We start from the raw sequence: 19,479 nt of genomic DNA, 5'->3' as shown, positions 1-19,479 counted from the left end.
CAGTCACACACACGCGTGCGCGCACAAATACGCTTTACAGAACCTGTGCCGTTGAACTAACTAATGGATTACATGAACGTCGGAGATAAAAACGACACGGTATACTATTCGCTCCAGATGTCAGAGCATTGGAAAAATCCACCCACCCACCCACGACGAGAAACGACTCACATTGTGTAAAGTAGTCGAATAAATAAGCGTGAAGCGCCGGTGCGGACGGGGATATCTTTGCGTGGGTATTTGTTTTTGCTGCTACTTAAAGCCGTTTGCAGGCTGGCTTTATGGGGCATCTTGACCTCGACCCACCATACGGACAGAGTCAGACAGGGTAGCGTGTTGTGTTGGAGACGTACGGCTGGACACTGGAGCGCAGCTTCATAAAGTGCGACACTGAATTCGAACTGAAGCTGACAACTCTGTCCCGAAGACAACGTCAAAGACAAAATCGATGAAAGCACTGTCTGGAGACTTTCGATTATTGTAAATCAAAATAATTAAACGGAGAAAAAAGCAGTTGGAGGCGCAGAGTATAGGAGCATTTACGAATCTTCCTAAAGGGATTTGTTTTTCTATCAGTGGAGAAGATGCATCAAGTCACAGGGAGATTTCAGATGCTGATGTTTTGGCTAATACTTGTAGTTAGTTTTGTGACGGGTTTTCCCACCAGGCACAAGAATGTTGGCCACAAGCTCCGTAATGGCGTTTCTTTAGAGGTAAGTTGTTTTCCTAATGGATTTTATGTGTGTCATACGTGCAAAGAATTAAAGTTCCACTGCGTTGATATTAAGTAACAATTAAGTTCCTTAAATGTCCCTAACTGTGATGCTCTGTGATAACACCTGCACCCGATAGGCTACAATATTAATTAAGTTAAAATGATGCATGCAGGTTGACAAGTTTATTGGCGACAGCTGGGCTACGTGCATAATTCCCATTCATTGCCCAGTCATGTTTTCAACAGCCTGTAGGCTATAGCTATAGGCTGTGATAATAATTTACCCATATTTGCTATGCATAAGCTTTAAATGGCAAAGCTATGCATGCATTGCTTTGCCATTTAAAAAAATATTTAACAGCCGTTGTTTTACTTGTTTTTACACCATAGAATCAGCGTTGAACCACATAGGCCACATACAGTTTAGTTTTATATTAGTCAATGAATAGCTCAAATTAAATTACAGTGGAATTTATTCCGGAAAGCATGTATAGGCTATAGCCTACTACACTACAGCATTGTTCTCCTCTCCTTGTATAGTAAGGTATTGAATGAAGAGGGTTTGACAGCGCTGGCCATTGGGTTGCAAATAAATAAAAAGTCTGAATATAAGACGACTCTGATTATAAGACGACCCCCCATACCGACTCATTTGTGGAAAAAGAACATTTGATGTCAAATTGTCTAGTTCCTGATTATAATACGACCCCGTTTTTTAGGATATTTCCATTGGGGAAAAAAACCTATGCTATAGTCTTATATTCAGGCCAATATGGGTACTGTAGTTTCTAGTTTGCATATACATGCATGGACATATATGGATATGCAAGAAGTGTGTGTGTGTGTGTGTGTGTGTGTGTGTGTGTGTGTGTGTGTGCGCGCGCGCGCATGTGATTGTGAAGCGCGGGCTCGTACGTGCTCTTCGGGTCTGAGCTGTTTGCCTTTGAACCTTTTTTTTCCTCTCCTGCGTGGCCTCCTGTTAGCAATTGCCTCTCTATCCTAGAGCTTGTCTTATTGGTGTAAGATGTCATGTCTGATTGATGTTAGATGTGGAAAAGAGGGGATGGAGAACTAGAACGAGAGAGGGAGAGAAGAATATGGAGGGTGAGAAAAACTGATAAAAGGGTGTCACTGATGACTGTGCACCCTTTCCTGTGACCTCCTGGTGGATGGGATGACTGTTCCAAAGGGGTGGATGGATGGATGGAGTAGAAGATGAGAGCCGGGGGTAGAGGAGAGGATGGCAGTTGCCGGCCAGTACAGCAAAAGTGGCGCGCAGTAACGAGAGACTTATGTAACCATAGTAAGGCAAACCCCAGGCAGCTCTCACACTGGGGCGGGGGGGGGGGGCTGAGAGCAGGGGGTCAAGGGTCATCCTTCTGATTGTTTACATTGGCCTTATTCTGTGTTAATGTGGAATTTCCTGTTTTCTTTTTTTTCTTTCTTTTTTCACTCTCATGTCTTGGAGTGGAGGAGGAGTTTTGTGTCCAAGTGTGAGTGTGCCTTTTTTTTGTCCCCAAATATTGAAACCTATGTTTCCTCTGTCAATATCCCAGCCCCCCCCCCCCCCCCCCCCCCCCCCATACCCCAGCCCCCCCAACACCCATCACCCCAATTCCACCGAGCGCAGGCATTTGTTTTTCCTTTTTTTCCAATTTCCAAAAGCGGCGATCAAAGGGGGCCCATAGTTTATTGTTCTTCTGTAATGGTTTGGAAACGGCCAAGTGCAGAGGCCTTTGATATCCGTGGTCACATAAATCAGGCCTGCCACACCACCGCGCCTTCCCAGCGGCTCCCCCCCCCCCCCTATCCACGCTGCGCACCTCCCACCATCACCCCCACCTCCACACACCCCCACTCCTGTGCCTCGACCTCCTCTCCTGCCTGTCCTGAATGTGTGTCATCGTAAGCAGCGACCGTCACTGGCAGCAGCAGCACCACCACCAAATTATTCCTAGTATAGGCTATATAGTGGTTCTCAAAATGTGGTCAGGGGACCCCTAGGTGTCCCTGAGAGGTTTGCAGGGGGGTCCCCAGCCAAATGAGGAGTTTATACGTTTCTGTTTCCTTATCCTTGAGTGTTTAGATAATGAGCTATATACGTTTGTTATTATTATTATTATTATTTATTCTTTGAGGGGCGCTACTACGCTAGCCCCTATATGGGTTTGTGTGAACACAAACATTTGCTGATGATTGGCTGATCACCCCATGGCGATGATTTGATTGGTATATGGATAAAAGTGAGGGCAGTGTGTGTTTCCGGCCGTCTGTGAGCAGCTAATCTCCGGGCACCGTTGGACTGATTGGCATAAACTGTGCCTTAACTTAACCTAACCTCCTTAAACCTCTGCCCATAATCTCTCACATCGGCATAGCGCCATCAGGAGACCAAGTTTTGCAAAACAAATGATTGGATATCACTCTTAGATATTTCGTCCAAACATCAATCCGTAAATCGTAAATAGGAAGATGCAAGGCTATGTTATGTGGGTTGTTCCACCCAACCCACTTTGGGTTGGGTGGAAGTGGGTTTGTTTGTGTGAAATCACAAGGTCAGTTTCCAGGCCAGGCCTCAAGTCTCCCGCTGCATCCATACAGTCAGTTTAAAGACCCACCACATGCCATCAGCCCTGCAGGCCTTTGATCCGGGGAAGCCCCTCTGCTCTGCTGTGTGGAGGAGAGGAGGAGGAGGAGGAGATGCAGGGATGAGGGAGAGGAAGAAAGGAGGAGAGTGATATACAGGATCCAGATGTGTAACAGGACAGGATGAGGAGGGTGTGAAAGTATTTGGCCTCCCCTCACTCCGGTGTGTGTTGTATCTGTGTCTGTAAAGATGGGTCCATATAGTAGTGTGCGTGCGTGCGTAACGCCCGGGATTCAAACTCGGGTCTCCCGCGTCCAACATCTTAACCACTAGACCAAAGGGATATCCCTATATGGACTGGGGGAGATTTTAGACTTTTGAGGCCATCAGGCAGAGGCTCTGAGCCATTCTGCTACGCGTGCGTGCGTGCGGGAAAGAGAGAGAGATCAGATCATTACTGCTGGTCAGAACTGAGGTGATCACACATGCATACAGCAAACTGAGTTTGTCTTCCCAAACACAAGTATACTCAGTGGCCTATAGTGTGGTTAGAGTGTCCGCCATGAAATTGGGAGGTCGGGGTTCAATCCCCCTGCCGGGTCATACCAAACACTAGAGAAAAGGGAACCAAATGCCTCCCTGCTTGGCACTCAGTCAACACCAAGTGTTAGATTGAGGTACGTTCCCGAGACATGATACTAGCGTCATGTCCTGGTGAGTACTTCAAGTGTCATGGATGGTGGGTGTATGTACTGGGTGTATGGGTGTGTAGGCTATGGGTGTATGTACTGGGTGTATGGGTGTGTATGGGCGTATAAGCCATCTCACACTAGAGAAACAAGAGATAGGCTCCTACCCTACCCACATGGCTATGGAACCATTGGTTCCCATGGCTACATACTTTTACTCCTATAAGCTCAAGGTGCCAATGCAGCCAGGCTAATCCTATCCCTTTCACTCTTCAAAAACCATAGTCTTCCATCTGATAATAATTACTGATTCTATTATTTTTCTGAATCATCATTTTGGGCAATTTGCCATAGCATGTGAAGAATTAGAATTGTGATGGTAAATATTTGGCAACAGGTCAAACTTGCAATCCTTAACCAATTAAGCCTACGGCTTTTTTAGTGTGGTTTCCCTAAGAAGGGAAACCAGACTATAGTAATTAATTGTCTGACTTTATTTAGGGTAACCCTGAAAAGTTTGTTATTTATTATTCCGCCCTGTGATGTCATGTGGGTCAAACTCAATACATCATCATCATACTGTACTTAGTGAGCTACTCAAGCCCACACTGTTCCTTCAGGATCAGTGTTTTCTAGTTATTATTTTGAGCGGCGCTCCAATGCGTGGCTTTGTGTGTACAGTATGTACCCCCCGTGACGTCATGTAGCATCTAAGTAAACTTGATCATCATGATAAAAAGGTGCTGCTCACTGAGGCGCATACGTTGGTCCGACGTACAGTCCGACATGCGTGGCCGGTTAAGACTCACCCGTGGCTTCCACGTGCGGTTACGGCTAGGGTTAGATTAGGGTTTGGGGTATAGGGTGTCGGACTATTGCGTGCCGGACTCTTAGTACGTCGGACCAAAGATATGCACCCCTGCTGACTTCACACAAGTGTGACTTTTATTATGACAGACTAATTAACTGCACACCAGAACAAATTAATTGGGGCCCCAAGGCCGCAAACCACGCCTCGCGTCGGTGCAACCACACTTGCGATTTCTCCAAATTGAAAATTCAAGTTCATAATTAGCCTATTTGAAAATAGCCGAACTATCTGTTACTTTTGAAAAATGTTGAGGAATTTGGAAAACCTTCGCCTATAGAATGATAAATAGGGACACCAGGGCCAATGTGGTTAGAATATTTGCTAGTTTGCTATTTGCTAGTAGCCAAATTGCAGATTCCTGTGGAGGGGGCTGCCTTGTCTTCCATCTCATTATGTTTGACAGGCCAGTCCTGTAAATAGCCACTACGTTTTCACATGGCTGGAGTTGACCAGCTGAATGACTTTTTTATGGGAAAGTTGCTGTCAGCCTGTGAAGAGTACGTCCTGTTCTAGGGGGCTCCAGCTACAGCTCCTCAAACATTTTGTCTCCTGCCCCGTCCCGGCACCTCCAATCTCCACTGTTTTATGCTAAGCTAGTGTGCCTCAACCTTTTTTATTTATTTAAAGAACCCCAAGGTTCATTAGGCCATGGATGGACCCCATTTGATCAAGTTAAGGGGCAGTTTGGTTACAGTATATTATGTAAGGATATAGTAGTACCTGGTGAATGACATTCAAGAGCTTATTAGGGGGTTGTGGAATGGGGGTCGTTCAACTAGGTGTCGCTCAACAAAAACGAAAATGACAAACTGAGGCACTTTCCTCAGTTGAAAAATGAATATTGTACGACAAAGTATAAATAAGCTTTAGGGCTAGGGTTGTCCTCTGATTCATTGGCAGGTCATGCCCCTTGGGGGGGCCCATATTTCCCAGATAATATAGACATACTATACAGTGTATATTATGTTTGACCTTATAGCCTCCCTGTTACCATTGCGATGTCCACATTTATCTCAGCAACGTCTCTCATTAATTTGGTTAACTGCACTTTCCACTGGTCCAGGACCAGAGCAGAAAGGAATGGACCTCCTTCTGAGGACCTGAAAGAGAGCCGCCATGGAGGTGTACTGTACACGGCGACATGGGCGACACAGAGGATGGAGACTCGCCCAGGCCAGCCACGGGGTCCCACGCCTCCCAGGCCCTCTCATTAAAGCTAAAAGAGATTCTTTCTGGCACAGGACCCTCTTTGTCCAGGGCTGGGATGCCATGGCCAATGTGGGAGGGAAAAAAATAGAAAACTAGAATGCAGGGCCTGGTTGGTCGATTGGTTAGTTGCTTCAGTGGCTTTTTAGAATGCTGACGGTCAATATTTTTCAAGGGGTGCTTCCTGGAAAATGAGAACTTAAACAGTGTCCTCGAGGTGTCCATCAAGGGCCAATTATACCTTATGAACAACAAAGTGTTTTGTCTTTTTGAGTGGTGCAACCACTCCCCTATACGGAGCTATGTGTGTGGGTGGCTGGGTGTCTGGGTATGAGGCACGAAAACAGCATTCTTCGCCACGCAACCTAACACACACACACAAACACACATGCACGTATTAACTGTATGCTTGAATTTGGGTGTGCCAGTACAGTACAGTGACAGTACAGTAGAGGGACCCCCACACGTCGGTAACTCTGTCATTTCTCTACTCTTCCGGACACGGAGCGGCTTGCTGAAACGCGGAAAATGTGTATCTTCTTTAATATTTTAATATTTCCTTTTTCAATCAGGCCCATGGCCAGCCGTCTCAGAGCAGTGGGGTCCAATACGACCCAGAGACTCTGGAGGAACAGAACCAGGTGCAGAGCCTGCCGGCGGACCACCACCAGAGGAGGTGGTCCCACCCTCAGCATCGCTCCGTGGGGGTCCTTCCTCAGCCGGAGCCAGAAGAGGAGACCAAGCCGTTCATCCTGGACCTGAAAAACTTCCCTGACCTGGCCAACGCTGACCTGGGCTCACAGAATCCCAACATACAGGTCAGTGGGATTTCCTTCTATTTTATGCATGCTATCATGCTAAGAACGTAACAGTGGAATATCTATCAAATGAAACGATTCATATATATATATATATATATATATATATATGGAGATAGAAATGCCATTCAATGGGGATCCGTAGCCTAATTCATGTCAAACTGGGGGTCCTTGAAATTAAAATGGTTGAGTACTGCTAGAGCCGTAGAAATGTTCTCTTATGGGGGTCTCTGGCATCTCTGTTCAAAAGGGGGTCCGCGGGTTAATAAGTGTCCATTCGGGGGTCCTTGACACGAAAGAGTTCGGGAACCACTGTTCTAAATTGTCTTTCTGTTTAACTTCTCACAGGGTAGTTATCCTTCGTCCGCTTTCTGGTCACTGCAGTCAGGATGTGGTTAAGTGGACATAATAATGGCTATGTCTACATCATATGGCTATACAGCTGCCTGCCCTGCTGCTCGCTGTCCCAATCTGACTGATTCTTCTGCAACATGTGCACCAAATTGGCCTCTTTATCCTTTAATAAGACCTGAGGCCGATTCTACAAATGTCTTCTAAACAGTTTTCTGAAAAAACTTACAGTATGTTGCCAACTTGCCATATCATGGTTCTCGAACTGTTTCATGTCAATTGGATCCCCAAAGGTATTTGTATTTGGCCGCGGACCCCCATCGAAAAATATCTTGTTCCAGGGATCCCAGAAGCAAAGATTTTAGTTAAATATGTTTGCTTTAAAAATGTATATATATATAACGAAAATTACACACACTTTCACGATTTTTCAAAAATAGCATATCTACAAGCTCATAGCGCGCCACAAACTGACACGCTATAAGCTTGTATGTCGACTATTATTGAAAAGCTAAAGTATAAAATGACACAGATACTTTCTCGGTTTTGTCCACATAATAGCAGTACTTAATCCATAACCCAGTATATATGCAGGCAGGATGTTCCCTCTCTTGACTTCTTGCTGCCTGTTCTTTACATCAATTAAAGCAGGGCCCCTTGCCTCGCCTGTAGCATCTAGCAGTCATACTGAGTCATACTGAGCTAACGAGAGCAGAACAAATTCTCATGTTCTCTGCGGGTTAGATGCATAAGGCAAAGGAACGGGGCATCATTTTGATTGTCTGATTGCTTATTGCTCATACAGTATGTCCTGTTTGGTTAGCGTCAACAAGGCTTCATATCACAGGCCAACATTTAGATAAGACGGTTGATTTGAAATGAGCTTGGATTTCTTTGCTCATTGCATTTCCAGACATATAGATGATCATATGGACACATACAGCTTATCGCCCATGGTAAACCAAGAAAGTATGCAAACTGAGAGCACGCACTAGGTGATGTAATGGTGATGTAAAACAAACGGTGAATGGCATTTAATGTTTGTGTTAGGGACGAGATGACGTAAATTTTCCCTTCATTGTCAATGGCGTTTAAAAAAAGCCCATTTAACTAAAAACCCCTGTATATAGGAGGGCCCTCAAAAAATGAAATGAATCAACGTCATTGTAACCTTTTAATTTATTGCGGAACAGTAGGGCCTATAAATTGAACATAAAGCAATGTAGTTTTAGTTCGTTTTCATCACTATAATCCAATTATGTCACATGCCTGTACTTCCATGGCTTACACACTTAAACCCTATACTCCTTGACTGCAATCCCCCAGGGGTCTTTTATTCCCCTCAACACCAAATATCTTAGGCTAACATAGTTGATACACAGGCCCATGTGTTATTGGTGCGGAATGTTCGCAGACTGTTATGACATTATCTAGCTATGGTGTGGTTAAGAAGAACTTAAATAACATCCAACATTCCACATAACATTAGGTCAAACCAACCCGGCAAACAAAAAGGTACAGTAGTATGTACTAGGGAGGGATTTGGTTGAAAACACAGCCTTATTGTCTCACAGCCATTCTGTGAACCATCAAATGTCACTGTTTTACACCTTGTTTTGGTGCCTTTGTGCCTGGATACTTTGTCTCTTCAGTAAGTAAGTAAGTAAGTAAGTAAGTAAGTAAGTAAATACTGTAAGTAACTTGTAAATAAGCAAGTAAGACCAATGACAAGGCACAATTCACATTATTCAGTGGGATTCCTCTCTCCCCACACAGGTAACCATCGAGGTGGTGGACAACCCACAGATGGAGGTGGAGATGGAGCTGGCCAAGGAGAAAGAATGGCTACCCTCCTCTCCCTCATCCCCGTCAGCCACGGTGGATTGGCCGGCAGGGAAGAAGCTCTTCTGGCCCCTATTCTGGGGCTACACCGATGTGGACTCCAGTGAAGACAGCACAGGGCGGTCAGGCTCGGAGGACGCTGGAGAGGAAGAGGAGGAGGAGGAAGACTACTCTCTGGACTATGGCAGTGAGGATCCACTCCCCAGCGGCGTGGGAGGAGACTGGGACAGTCACTGGAACGAGGGATGGGACCCAGTGCAGAGTTATTATGGTAAGCTTTGCCAAGTGTGATTCACTGATTCATAATGATAACAATAGTAAAACACAAAACACCGTGTTTTACCAAAACAAATCTCAAATGAAATGAAATGAACTAAAACTGAACCAAAACCCTGACTCAGGAACAACCAGCTGGTTCCAGCCTGAGGACCCTAGGCTGCACACAGGCTTGTAATGGGCTAAAACATATTTTTAAAAGGTCACGAAATGGAAGTCTGCCAAAGTCTGATGATATTTCACATCATACCCAGTGTGCATTTAAACCCCATTCTGAATTCCCATAGACTTTTTTTCAAATTGCATCAAATAAGAACTGTGTTCCAAAAATAAACTAATGTTCCCGGTGGTTTGGATATGTAGAATCAAGTGATGGTGAAAAAGCACTAATGTTGCCACCGGTCTACCGCTGAATTTGTTAAATTTTCGTTGTTTCAAATATGAGTGACTGACTGTGTGAAAAATACAGATCCATCTCACCGACAATATCACAGAGACAGTTTATTCTCCATAGAGAAATTACTTCCGCAAACCAGGGGATAAGCAAGTGACGTCAGGACGGTAGTCTACAGTACACTCCGAATTTGGCTCATTCCATTATGTGCGATGGTGCAAACCCCCCCAATGGAGGCGGCTAGGGAGGTGAAGTGAATTTGAACGCTGACAGCTGTACAACTAGCTGTGTCAGCTAAGCATGTAGAATTAACAGTGAATAGTGGACCGCTTAAAAGGGCCGCCTGATTTGCACTGTGGGAATGAGGGTGTGTGTGAGTTTGCTTGTAGCGAATGAGAAGGAAGTGAGGTTGAACGTGGAGAGACAGGCTGACTTGTGGGAGTATGTATGAATGAACTTGTTTGTGAATGAATGGGGGGTCGGGGGAGAGTGAGCTAGCAATGTTCACCTCCTGCCTTCCGTGCTTAGCTGAACTATCGCTACACTGGATTGTTCAATTTGGTAGATTTAGCTTCCTCAGGCCTGGACTGGTAACACAATACAGCAAATTAACTGCATCTGGCCACTTTTAGAAGAATTAAATGTTTTTCATTGATCGTGATACAGAAGAAAGGTTTTAAATGGAAAATCTCGGTGTGAAGTTAGGTCATTGATGAATTGTATGAAGGAAGGGACAGGAATGTTTGAGGGTAAGAGAGACAGACAGACAGACAGACAGACAGACAGACAGACAGACACAGACAGACAGACAGGACAACAGAGTGGCTCGGTAGCATAGGGGCTGTCCTGAGTGAGTCTGCCCATGCCAGGCCAGAGGGGCAATGCGAGCACTCGACCGTCAGCGCATTGTGAGCTTCAGGCACTTTGAAGTAGACAGTGGTCGCGGAGGCCTGCCTTTTGAAGATGGGCCCGTTGCGCTCGCTAATGGCAGCGAGAGGCCGGCTCTGTTCTCTGGGACAAAACAGCCCACTGCTTGTGGACAATTAGAGGGCAGATTGGGAACATAGAATGACAGGGCCCATTCGACTGGCCTTTTATCTATCCCAGGCAACCCCCCTAGCCCAACACCCGTGCCCCGCCAACCCGCCCTCCCCCCCAAACCCAGACCCCGGCAGCCCTCGCTGCCCTCCGCGGCTCGGCCCTTTGAGCCAGGGCCTGGCATAATTGATGGCTTTAGCATTTATTTATTTACGTTTCTCCTCTGAGTTCCTCTGGGGGCTGTATGGCAAGTGAATGGATAGACCTTATTGGGTGGCAGTGACAGACAAAGAGAATAGGAAAAGAGAGGAATGAGAGGATAAATGAATGGAATGCTTCCATTCAACGTGTTTTATGCGCAAATACACATACAAACTGGTTGATGGAAACCCCACAGAGAGCGAGGAGGAGAGAGAGAGATTGAGTGATTGCATTGAGAGAGACAGAGTGTTCTGGGCGTTGTGCATGGCTCAAAACCTATGGAGAAGCTGTAGTCTTTCAGAGGAGTAGGCCTATTCATCTAAGAGGCTGTTTTTTTAGTGACTCACCTGTAAATTACACACATTCAGCCTGCCCTTTGATTTCGCTGATCCCTTTTTGCATGTTGGACTAATAGCACACAGCTGTGTCGTGTGAAAACCATGCTACTGTATTTCAAGACTTTCCTAAATCCATGTGAACTATATTAGAACAGACTCGCATAAAGCTCGACTGTATAAGTGAAGTGGATGTGTGGACTAGCCGGCAAAAGGGCAACAATGCCTCTTAAGTGGTCAGATCTAAAGATTCGGTGAGCATAAATCAACGATGCCCCGCATGGGCCTTTCCTGTAATTACGGCTCTCCTGGGACGCTGTTCCCGTGTGGTCGAATGGCGAGCTGGCAGCGCCCACATAGGCTGAAATGAGCCCTCGCTACACCCAAGCTGGTATTTCTGCACCCACCTCGCCTTTAATCGAGAATAACTTGTTTTCAGTATCATTAACACCATGAGGAAACGTGGTGGCGTGGGTGGATCAACTCACCCTCGCACAGTCCCCCCTCCCACCTCCCCCCTCTCTCTAATTTGACAGAATCTTGCTTCAAAACACCATGGCTTTGCATGAGAATGGTTATAGCAGGAGAAAATTGGCTGCTATATCGGCTTGGGCAGACTAGAGATGAATGCTTATTCTGGATTAGGGAGTTTCAAGAATATACTCAAACCCACTACCAGTGTCTGCAAATGATCCTTCAGCAGAAATAAGTTGTTTCACTTAGTTTTTTTCCCCACACGCATGCACATACGCATGCACGCACGCACGCACACACACACACACACACACACACACACACACACACACACACACACACACACACACACACACACACACACACACACACACACACACACACACACACACAAATCAGCCTGTTATTTTCCTCTTCCTTAGTAGCTCGTTAAACGCATGTGGTGAACGAGAATCAAATGCCCACGACCGCAAACATATCACTGTGCCCCTTGCCTTTTTCTATCCTAGCCCTTGGGGGCTATTTCTGCTTTATTAGTGACTGTAGTGTAAAGTGATGGTAGACAAGTACAGCGATGTTGATGCTTAATGCGCGTGTGTGCGTGTGTGTGTTTCTAAGTGGGACATATGGGCGATGCTGCCAGGACGCTGCAGTGCAGCTAGCGAGAAAGGAATTTCACAATTAGTTTTCTTAATTAGATTAGATTTCCAAGCTCTTTCTGTTTTTCTCTTTTTCTTTATAACAATCTTTAGTCATTACCAGGGTTTTACAGTGTAGGACTGTGGGCTTAGTTTGAGGGACGGGCCGTCCTCATGACCTGCCTCTTCTCCCACAGATAAGGAGACAGATGAGTGGACCACCTGGTCTCCCTGCTCGGTCACCTGTGGACACGGCGAGAGGAAGAGGACAAAGTCCTGCGGCTACTCCTGCACTCTGACAGAGGCCTCCAAATGTGACCTGGAACCGTGTCCAGGTGAGATACCATTCACACTTTGCCTGGACTCCGGCCCTGCTCCATAGATGTACTATGGAGATAGGATCATAATTCTCCATAGGTCCATATCTCCATACCTGCAGGTACATAGATTTCCATACCTGTACGTCCATAGATCTGGGTCCCTGTACTGTAGATCTTCATCTAGATCTCTATTGACTTTTTCTCTAGCCATCTTCATTAATGCAACTCATACAGGACAAATGAGTAAGCATGTACCTGTTATGTGTGTTAAATATGTGTCTCTCTTCTCTGTAGATGGCAACACTGTGGTGGTGGTGGAACCTTTCCCCTTCGAGAAGGAGAACGGCACAGAACCATTTGGCACAGGTCAGTGCCAAAAGCCAATACCTTACTATTCCTTACCCAGTGATGTGTGCACCCAAACTACTGTATATGCAGACTTTTGGGTTAAGTGCTCGGTAATTCTTCTGCCGTTTTTCAGAAAACCGCGTCCAGTCTGCAACGACCTTAAGAGTATAATTATTCTATGTATAAAACTCTAAGAATTAAAGTCAGGTTGAACTTATTCCGGTGGTAGAAATACCATAATATTTCTTAAGCTACTTCTGAGCTAACTTGATTGCTAGCACATGTCTCTATGACGCCACTATACACACACACAGAACTCTAGGCATCTCTCTATAGACGTATTATCCCAAGAGGAAACTATATAGTATTTTCTAGCATGATAGACACCTCTAACGCCACTTCGTCTGCCATGCTACCCCTCCAGATGTGGACAGCTGTGAGAAATGGCTGAACTGTAAGAGTGAGTTCCTCCAGAGGTACCTCCACCAGGTGGTATCTGAGCTCCCCGGCTGTCCCTGCTCCTACCCCTCTGAGGCGGCCTACACCGTGGTCAGCGTTTTCGACGAGACCCACGACCGGACCTTCCGGTGGCGCGATGACAGCGGCCCCAAGGCGCGGCTGGACATCTACAAGCCGTCGGCTCGCAGCTGCCTGAGGTCGGCGCTCTCCAGCGACTCGTCCACGCTGGCGGCACAGCACTGCTGCTACGACGACCGCGGGAGGCTGATCACGCGGGGGAAGGGCGCGGGCACGCCCAACCTCATCAGCAACGAGTTCTCACCCGAGCTGCATTTCAAAGTGGACGTGCTTCCCTGGATCCTGTGCAAGGGGGACTGGAGCCGCTTCCACGCAGTGAGGCCACCCAACAACGGGCTGACGTGCCCGGAGAACCCCCACGAAGACGTGTTCATGAACGAGCTGGAAGAAGCCAGGGAGTACTGAGGGACCGCAGCCAAAACGTACCACTTCAACCCAGCGAGACAGACAGTGGCCCAATCCTAACTTGAGAAGGTAGTGCCTACCTTCGGGAAAGAAAAAGAAACGTCATATCATGTCTACATCTTGCATCCGTTCGTGGACAGCACGTCGGTGTCTCAGACAGAGCCTCTGAGTCAGAGGTCATGGAGGAGATGTGTGGTTGTCTCAAGTTAGGATTCGGCACAGCATCCTGACATCAGACTGAACAAACTGAACTGAATTACATGAATGGAAACTAATGCAGTATTCTCCCAATGCTTTCCAAGCTGTTATACACCCAGCATGACATAGAGCTGTCTATTTTTTTTATTCTGTACACTCCCGTGTGTACGTGTACGCGTGATGTCTATCTGCTGGCTTTGTCATTGGTGATCTGGAGTTTAGTGGGTTAATTATCGCAACATGTGAAAATCATCTTGATCCTGCTTCCATACAGATTAGGAAACACATGATTAAGTGGCTAGTTATACTGATAGAGATAAGAAAGAATGGGCAGAGTCCAACTAATTAAGAATCTTAACTATGCTGCTAATAATAAATGAACATACTTCAGGTTTGAAAGATACTAAGGGTGATGCTTTGAAAATACACGCCTACATTTTATAGGGAGGATACTACCACAGTAAACTACAGTGTTAGTTTATCTCTGGGATTGTAGAAACAACTGAGTTAAGTGAACACTCTAGATTTGACTGTGTTTACAGAAATGGATAATTGAAAAGTTCCCATTTGGTCTCGCATGCAGGCACATTAATGTATTTCAGTTAATGTACAGTATGGGGACTCCATTCCTTTGGGTCATGTTAAAAAGGATCTTCAAGCTAATGTGTCGAGGATGTGGAACGGCGGTAGCTTGAAGATCTGTTTTTGTCAGAAATTCACATTGTTGTACGAGTGCGTATAAATTAAGCATAAGACTACTATCAGATTTCTGTACTGCCAAGAGATATGAATCAGATTATTGGTACCTGCTTCCATCTGGCCTATACTTATAGTATCTGCAGTGTAAAATTATAGGCCAAAATGGTCCTAAACTGAGCATTATTGTGTTTCATGGATGTTTCTCTACAACGTTCTCAGGGGGACTGACTGACCATGATGATAAAGACCTGTCCACTTACCTCCGACAGGGGTGTGCCATATTGGACCCTTGTACTAAGTGTGTGTGTGTATTTGGCTAGTGATTGACAGAAGGGTGTGGAACGTGTAAAGCAGATTGAGATGAACAATGAACACCATACAGCAGTCACTGAATTAACGGAATAATGCTTTTGTGCGGTTTTGACAAGCAACTCAACTCTTGATACAATTATTATATATCCGTTGTTGTTTTGGTTAAGAAAAAAGGAGTTGCTGTTGTCAAGACTGAGCTTGAAGTCTATATGAGCATTATAGGCATGGAGCTAATGGATAGAATCCACCATTCCAGTTCACATTAACGTTCTTGACAGGTCATTTCTTTCAGAAGTTCATAATCGTCCTGTTCCCAGGGACCTTTAGTATAGAGCTGATTCTTACCTAACCTACCAGGAAGTTTGCATTCACACCTGGCATTATAGGTGCCTAATTAGCAGTGGTGGGAAAAGTACTCAAACGTTTTACTTAAGTAAAAGTATCAATGCTGTAATAGAGAAATACACTTGTCCGGAATACAAAATGTACTTGAGTAAAAGTACAAAAGTATTGTCGTCAAAATTATTCAGAATGTCTCATTTCAAGTTTTCAAATGTATAAAGATCTTTTGAAAATAGCAGATCTACAAAGTCACAATGCGGCGATGGATTGTAAGCTTGTAGATCTGCTATTTTCAAATGGCCGAAATGTATATAGGGGCTGAAGTGGTTAATATATGTTTTGTAAATATTCAAAATCTACAAAGTAACTAGTAACTAAAGTTTTCAAATACATGTAGTGTAGTAAAAGTACAATAATGTGCCTCTTGATGTGTAGTGGAGTAGAAGTAAAAGTATTGGAAATTGGAAATACTACAATTGTACTCAAGTACAGTACTTAAGTAAATGTACTTGGTTACGTTCCACCACTGCTAGTAATTCGGGACTATTTAGACGTGTTATACCAGGTGAATGCAACATGGTAAGATGGAAAACCACTAGGACTGGTCCCTGTGTCCCAGAGTTTGGAAATTATTGCTATAGGTGGTCCAAAAAAGAAATGGCTGATATTGAATGTACATCAAAATGGCGTCCCTATTGGAATGTCATCATAGGTGAAAATGTCCAATTTCTTTATTCTCTCTAATTGAAAACTAAGCTGTGATGACTGAAACTAAGACTAAATATATCGACAATTTCGTCAACAAATAAGAACTAGACTAAAATGTTAGGAAGGGACTATTGGATAAGAGATCCAGTAAGTCATTTTACACTTGGGTGCATGCTGAAAATAGCTGATCTACATGCTGACAACGCGTCGCAGTCACTATACGGCGGCATCAAGGCCCGCCAAAATACATTTTAGACGACTAAATTAACTGTAGATTTGGTCGACTAAAACTGACTATTCAAATCAAGAGACTACGACTAAAACGAAAATCAAAATGTGCTGTCAAAATCAACAGTGGTTTCACGCACACTGTCCCTACATGAAACAATACGGTTTTATTCCATCCAGACATTGGCTTACATTCAATGGCAGCCACCTTTGAATACTACGCTACTTCAGGATTAGCCCACTCTGTCTGTTCCACAACGTATTAATTTAACTCTGCAATGGGTACATTTTTTTTTTTGCACTTTCAGAGATAAATTAACACTCCAGATTCTACTGTGTAATCAATGGATGTTGTTTGTGCTGTTTGTTTGTTTGTTTGTTTTTTTACTCCAAACCTCTTTCAGGAATTTCTATTTTGGGATGTATGTATGCAAATGCGCACTTAATAATACATTATGAAATCACCAATCTTAAAAGAAGGCACTTTATTTAAGGTATATAGTGTGTATACATACAGTATATATACTGCATATATATAGCCTATACAGTATATACAGTATGTATGTGTGTGTGTATGTATAGTATAATATATATATATATATACACACACACACACACACACACACACACACACACACACACACACACACACACACACACACACACACACACACACACCACACACACACACACCACACACACACACAGGTATATATCAGAAGACATATATTTGAATATGTACTCATGTCATGTTTGCCATTTGTTGATGATATAGTGTCGTGGCGAAAGGACAAGATAACTTGCCAGGAATGCTGCATTGTTCCAGTGCGTATTATCAAGTGTTCTGTTACAAAAAGCATGTTCTTTTTTTTGTGATTTCTGAACCTAGTATTACATATAATATGGTCTTGTACAGTATTTATTTGTCAGTTCTTTGTTTATTTTTTAAAGTTTTGCTGAAGCTTTGAAATGACTCTACTCAACATGGTGCACTACTCGGACTGAGAAATGCGGGCGCTCGACGACAAAAGGGAAACCGCTGGCCTCACATTACATCAAAACAGCAAAATCAAGTGTCTGTATTTCACTCTTACGTTGTATTTCAGTGCTCTGTGAATATGATGTTGCAATTATGATGAAGAAATATATAAAGACTATGCATTCATTGCCTTGCTCATTTTTACCGTGTCATTATTTGTGGCTCATACTGCATTTATTATATTCATATGTCACACATCATGTCCACCCCACAGACGAGCTCAACTGATGGATGTCTAGTCTTTGTTTTGACTCTCCAGAGTCATGATACCTGTTGTGAATTATCTGCATGCTGTCTTACTGGCAGCCTCTGGTGGACACTCCCAATTCCCTGCATCCACAATCACACATGTGTTTGCCATCACACCACTCAACTCATTAGCCAATCACAGTCTAGGTGTGCCACATATAACCAGCAACTCACCCCACACTCCTCACTCAGTCTCCAGCCTTCACACAGGCAACATGCAGCACCTGCAGACCTCACTGAGTCTACCCATTACTCCAGCCATGCGTACTTGACCAAAGTAAGCCTTTATGTTCTGTATTGAATTAATGTATTCTATGCTATGTTGATCACCTTGCCTACTATGATTGTTCACATATGTATAAATGCCCAGTCTACCTGTTGATACGTACCCATTCTGTTGCCATATTCTGAACTATATTTGATCTACTTTATTGTCATGCTATAGCTAATATGTATTCCATTTCTTATATCTTGCTTGTAGAAACCATGGATTAAGGAGATAATAAACCTGACCTTGTTAAGGATATACCTTGGTGTCACATACTCTCTCTGACCGGGGATACTTGGGTGGTCAGCTCATAGCCCACAAACCCAACCAGCAGAATATTTATTAATACCCATATTAACCACAATCTACATCAGCAGGTGATCTTACTACCATAGATAGAGAACCTTAGTATTATTTGTCCACTGATCTGGATGAACAATACTTCCAGGCCCCCTCAGCAAGGTCTGAATCTACAAGCATGAGTGCACTGACTGCACGACAGATAGAGGACAGGGGGTTATTTCACATTCCCAGCAAAAGTGTTCTGTCCAGCAACCATATTGAAAACCAAGAATGTAAAACCATCAAAAGCTGTTTTCTGCATGTAACATACTTTATACGCCTTCGCCCACAACCATGACACTGTTGTACAATGAAAGGCTTTATTGTAAGAGTCTAAAGGGCATAAATGGCTTTGTACCTTTGTGATAAGTTGCTTGATAATATTAATCAAAAGACCTTTGTAAAGGCAGTAATCGATTAGGTGTCATGGCACATTTGTTATGACATGTGCATGTATGAACTATGTGCAAATGAATCAACAGTATCAAGCGCTTCCCTCATTTGTTCTGTGTTACTGATGGAGTGCTCTTGGCATAACATCATATTGGGTCTATGTCTGCTGTTCAAAAGCACCATTAACCATATCTATCAGACATGTCAGGAGACTACGCCAACTTTTCTCAAACCATGCGTCATCATTCCAAAAAAACGGGTCCCGGGCCAACTCCTGGTGAGTTACATGACCGACACAACTTTGATGAGCATAGATCCCTCAGCAAGATCACTCATCTCGGTCCCAGGTGAAAAAACATAATAATAATTATAACATTTGAAGATGCAGAGCTAGCTCGGAGTCTCTTTGTATTCATTCATTCATTTTATTTTTTTGAATCTTGAAAGTGTGAGAACTACTGATGTAGGAGGCATTTATAGAATCGGCATCAGGTCGTCATGGGTTACGGTGTGAAGACTGGCAGTCAGGCCGTGTATGTCCCCAGTGATTCAATCTAGTTTACATCCACCATCCGTGTTGTTGTCTGTCTCTGGCTGCTCTGCTTTTCTAGGCTGTTCTGCACATATAATCGCAGTGATGTCTGAGGGTATACTCT

The 19,479-nt window shown here is 44.2% G+C and overlaps 1 protein-coding gene across 1 annotated transcript; it reads left to right on the top strand.

The window, feature by feature from the left end:
• Nucleotides 1–8: 8 nt before the first annotated feature.
• On the top strand, nucleotides 9–17,696 carry ism2b (isthmin 2b). Its single transcript, XM_080790230.1, has 6 exons — nucleotides 9–713; nucleotides 6,641–6,886; nucleotides 9,014–9,350; nucleotides 12,633–12,770; nucleotides 13,050–13,121; nucleotides 13,528–17,696. The coding sequence occupies exons 1-6, from the start codon at nucleotides 585–587 to the stop codon at nucleotides 14,043–14,045; spliced, it is 1,440 nt and encodes a 479-aa protein (XP_080646356.1). The 5' UTR covers nucleotides 9–584; the 3' UTR covers nucleotides 14,046–17,696.
• The last annotated feature ends 1,783 nt before the right edge of the window (nucleotides 17,697–19,479 follow it).

Source organism: Protomyctophum bolini (genome assembly GCF_963924005.1).
Source record: "Protomyctophum bolini genome assembly, chromosome: 19".
NCBI lineage: Eukaryota > Metazoa > Chordata > Actinopteri > Myctophiformes > Myctophidae > Protomyctophum > Protomyctophum bolini.
The sequence above is the reverse complement of the archived record's forward strand: the minus strand, read 5'-3'. Positions and strand labels throughout refer to the sequence as shown.

Bases quoted from the DNA above. Each gene is read 5' to 3' on its own strand.
- ism2b (XM_080790230.1), top strand. From the start codon at position 585: ATGCATCAAGTCACAGGGAGATTTCAGATGCTGATGTTTTGGCTAATA. The intron at 9,351-12,632 runs GTAAGCTTTGCC...CTTCTCCCACAG, and splicing joins CCCAGTGCAGAGTTATTATG to ATAAGGAGACAGATGAGTGG. The intron at 13,122-13,527 runs GTCAGTGCCAAA...CTACCCCTCCAG, and splicing joins CACAGAACCATTTGGCACAG to ATGTGGACAGCTGTGAGAAA.